Source organism: Arachis duranensis, chromosome 6, assembly GCF_000817695.3.
Source record: "Arachis duranensis cultivar V14167 chromosome 6, aradu.V14167.gnm2.J7QH, whole genome shotgun sequence".
Classification (NCBI taxonomy): Eukaryota; Viridiplantae; Streptophyta; class Magnoliopsida; order Fabales; family Fabaceae; genus Arachis; species Arachis duranensis.
In genome coordinates, this window is record NC_029777.3 from 97,211,564 (window position 1) to 97,216,462 (window position 4,899).

Sequence of the window (4,899 nt, forward strand, 5' to 3'; positions counted from 1 at the left end):
AGCAAACACTTAGCTATGAAGCCATATCCTCAAGCATCATCAAACTAAAGTTCCAAATACCGGCCAGTGGAATCTCCAAAAAGCAAAGCTGTGAAGAAGATCTAGGCTTTTTCATTTTTGTTTCATTGAAAGTTCTGCTTCTCGACGTAGCATGCAAGTTGCGAGAATTGTGGCCTTTTTTTTCGGCATTGAATTGTGGCTTTTATATCATCCAGATATCTCCAATTTGCCTTCATTGTCGATTGAAGGTGTTCAACATCTCCACACACTATTTTGCTGTTACGGCGGTACCAAAAGCCCAAGCATAATATAGAGAGACCAGTTCTTGCAAAAGTTAGAGACCAGTAAATAGTAAATACTAATGTTGGAAGTCCAAGAATGATAAATTCCATAGTTGTGATGCAAAATTGGTCCTAACATCAGTAATCCCAACTGGAAGATTAGATTGACCTCAGCAAACTCACTGACAACGAGAATGTTCATTAAAAATTTATATATTTTCATGAGAAATAGTACATAATACACAGGAAAAAATGGCACAGGTACATCCAATTTTCATATGCATGAAGAGAATGTATCTCCCTAGCTCAACTAATCCTACCTTTGACAAACACTATCTTACAAAAAAAGAAGTAGAAGGTGGCAAAACATCGAACCAATGTACATCTAACACCTTATCAAGCATCAAAATGAATCAAGTAATATATCACAGATCCCCAAGGTAACAGCAGCAACACAGTGATCTGAGCTGATTTGAAACTTACCGGAAAAGATCCCACCCTTCGTGATCATCTTAATTTTTTATATCCTACTCAGTAAGAGAATTCATGACCTCTACGTGAAATATACTTCTTGACCCAGATAGCAATGTCCTCAGCACAAACCTGGGCCTGAGGGCTTTTAATAAGTACATCAAGTGTCGCAAATTCATGCACTGCATCCTTGTATTCAAGCACAGGTGCATCAACATTCACCTTCCGGAGCTCCTCTGAGTAAGCAATGGCACGATCTCTCATCCAGTCGTGTTCTGCCACCACTGTCAATGTTGGAGGCATTAGCTTTAAAGGAGGACCTCGTCCCGAGATTAAGGGATTAGCGGCTGGATGGTCCAAACCAAATTCCTCCTCTGGTAGGAAAAGTTTCCACGCAAGCATACACATAGGTTTGTCATAAAAGTAGGAGTTTGCTAACTTTATTTCAGAATGTGTGGGCACACTTCCAACGAAAAATGGATACAGCAAGACCTGTGCTACCACCTTGACTGGGTCCAGAAGTTTGCCTCCTTCCACAGCTTTTCGAGTCACATAGTCTGCAATATTTGCACCACAACTTGCGCCAAGAAGAATACACCTATTAAAGAAGTTAGAAGGGTAAGCATCAGATATATCTAAGTATGGAACTCCATGAAGATTATCTTACAACTGGAAGCAAGGAAGCATGATGATAACAAATTGACAAACAGTGTAACAGCATATCTGCAAATATGTGACCTTGTAACTAATTAAGATTTCAATATTATTATTCAGTGCACACCAAACATGGGCCCCTTTGGAGAGGCATTGCATCACAGCATACCCGCCAGTCCACCACTGCCATTACCAACAGTGGTAATATGTAAATCTAGGCCTAACATCTTATTAAACCATCCAGTCATTTTGACCGCAACAGCCACACACATGCTCTGATAAAAAAAAAAGATACTTTATTATTTGAAAAGTTCTATTCTGAGGGGAAAGGATTATGGCATTGGAGTACAGATACTCTAAACTCACGTAACCAACCTTCATGATTTATATATTGGGTTTTTAACAGAAGACATCCCGATAGCAGCTTAGTATAGAAAAAGAAAGCTGACATACAGTGGCAAGAGTAAAAGGAGAAACACATCATATTAAAACCACAGTGAGCACCAGAGACAGCCAAAATAAACACAGGAGAATGATAAGACTCCATATGGCTATGTTGTCACACGAAGCATATGTGGATGCCTACAAGTCAATAAATTAATTTACAATTTTAAGAGGTTGGTAGTTACAAAATTAACAATTGTACCAAAGGTATACTATCTTTAAAGTACAAAGAAATGATGAGGTTTCCTACAAGGGAAGGGGGGTAATTTACACAGAACATTAAAAAGTAAAAGCAGAAGGAGTTGAAGATAAAAATAAAAAGAAGGGTGTCCTATTACTTGATTAAAAAGTTGTGGGAAAACTGAAGTCTGATACTGACAATAAATATGGCAAGCAAATCATCAGACCAGGTATCGAAATGTAAGAAACACAACAAAGCCTTTTTCCAAATCCAAGAGATCTCAATGAAAAATTCCACAGGAGCGAGAATGTTTATATTGTCATTGAAAAATCTCTCATCTCTATATCCATTAACATAGCATGACCTGTTCCAGACATCAACTACCCTCCACCGGCAGAATACGTGGCATGCTATTGTCACTTTACCACCTCCCTTTCAATGTACTTATTGACATGCCAGAAATGGAAAGATAACACTGATATAAAACAAATGCAAAGAAACCAATATCTTTAGCTTTTAAATCCCAATTCCGATTCTTAAGCATCCTCCATGCTTGGAACCACAAAAACCAAGATGCAACTTTCTCACAGTTAGGGGATTTAAACAGCAATGGGTAGGGAAATTAGTAAATCAGCACACACACAAGAGAAATAGCAATAATGTTTGCTCCAAATCTTAATAATCATCAACATAATGTGAACTATCAAACACATGAAAACAACTGTGCCGTGGTGCCTCTCATGTGAGATACCTAGCTGTTTACTAGACTAATAAACAGCATACAAAATTCAGTCAATCAAATTGTATCAACATAAAATTTGAATTTCATCTTATACTTCCAGTCTTCCACCCACCAAAAACCAAGCAATTATCAAAGTTCATAATCCACTGTCACTTGTAAACTCTCATACATAGGTAGGGATCCCCTGACATAGAGAGGACTACCTTACGCTACATAGTCTACTCACTATATTCGGCAGAGCCAGCAAAATGCATTCAGGATAGGAATCACAGTTCAGTAAACACAAGGACAGCCACATTTATATTTCAAGTTCACTAATTCCAATCTAAATTTCAAAATGCTTAATCAAAATAAACTAACCTAACAGAACAGGATCATGACATGAATAAAGAGAAATTTAGAACCATAACAGTGTGACAAGAGTTGTTACCTTGATGGATCTCCATGAGCAGCCAACCACGGCTCAACAATCGAAGCTCCAAATGAATCAACTATATGCCTATGAGCATCTGGTTTCTTGAACTCAATCCCACCAACACCGCCGCCGACACCACCAATTCCTCCTCCACTACCAACCTTCCCAACCCCCATCGACTTGCTACATTCCGCTAAATTCGCCTGCTTGGCTAACCAAGTCATCACTTTCATCCCGTCCTCAAACGCCGCCGGATACCGATTCTCCGGTGCCAGCCTGTACCCAACAGCCACCACGATCACATCGCAGAGCTTCGCGATCCGCCGACAGAACATATCGTTGGCAACAGAATCATTACTCCCGCTCACCCAACCGCCGCCGTGGAACTGCAGCATCACCGGAAGTTTCCGCCTATTGTCCCCTGCCGGCGAGTATCCCCGGTAAACGCCGTTGGACATTAAGTTCAAACCCTCAACCACGCCGTTTCCGGCACTGTTCCTTCGCATCGATTCCTCCCTGTGCATAACAGTGGAGGGTTCATAGCTGTTGCGGCGCGATGGAAGCGAGTTCGAGTCGCGCGTGGATGCAGATCCATGATCGGACCTAGGTTTGCGAGCAGCGTTGTTGTGGTTAGGGTTGGAACGAGGTTCGGGAGGAGTCAGTGCCGATTCGGGAAGGAAGATTCGGATAGAGAGGGAAGTGAAGGGGTCGATGTGGATGTCCTTGGTAGCGACGCCGTCGGTGAAAGAAGGGTTGGCGGCGGCGACGGACTCTTCGGGTCGGGTGGTAACTCCAAAGGCGTCGGAGTGTTCGGGCGGTGCCTGAATCCGGTTCTGTAAACGGTGCTTCAAGAGGAACTTGAAGAAGACGCTGTAGAGCTTCACAGCCACACTTGGCATTTCTCTCTTTCTCTCTCTCTCTCTTCTTTCTTTACTCTCTCTCTCTCGAACCGCTTCCACTATAATACACACAACCCAACCCAACCCAACTGTGTTCCTTTGCTGGAACTGGGAACTGGGAACTGGGAATGACCACTTTTTTAAATTTTTTAGTTTCTTTTTTATTTTGATGTGATAGATTATAGTATAGATATCAAAAAAAGAAAAGAAAAGAAAAGAAATTAAATTCACGGGTTTAATTTAATAAGGATTATGTTGAAGTTGGGAATCATGGGAATTATTAGGGGTTTTGTTTATGTGAAGAGGAAATGGGTTTTTAGAATGGGAGGGTGAGATGAAAATGAAAAAAGAGAATCAAAGAGGCTTTGCTGGTTGCTGCAGGCAGGGGTGGTGGGTGATGGGGTCATACATGATACACACATGCAACTTTACGCTGCTTTTGTTTCTTTGCATTTTTCCAAAAAAGTATTTTGTCTCTGTTTATTATTATTAATTTATTACTATTATTTTGGGATCTGCCTTTACACATCATAGCCTTGCGGGTTTAATCTTTGCCTTTTTTTTGTTTAGGTTTAATCTTTGCCTTGTGTATAGAAAAAAAAAGTTGGGAAAATTAGTGACAAGGACTATCAAAATATTTCAATTAATCATATTAAAATTATTAAAAGAAATTAAATAGATATTATATTAAAAAAAACTAATAATAAAATTTAAATAACAAAATTATTCTATTATTTCTTCTCTTTTTTATTTTTTTATTCGTATTTTTTCTTTCTCTATCATTTTATTATTATTATACTTTTTCTTTCTAG

The 4,899-nt window shown here is 39.6% G+C and overlaps 1 protein-coding gene across 1 annotated transcript; it reads right to left on the bottom strand.

Moving 5' to 3' along the window:
- Positions 1-476: 476 nt before the first annotated feature.
- Positions 477-4,491, bottom strand: LOC107494848 (probable carboxylesterase 11). Its single transcript, XM_016115884.3, has 2 exons — positions 3,204-4,491; positions 477-1,350 (listed from the first exon to the last, which is right to left on the bottom strand). Exons 1-2 carry the CDS (start codon positions 4,085-4,087, stop codon positions 813-815), a joined length of 1,422 nt encoding a protein of 473 aa, XP_015971370.1. The 5' UTR covers positions 4,088-4,491; the 3' UTR covers positions 477-812.
- Positions 4,492-4,899: the final 408 nt, after the last annotated feature.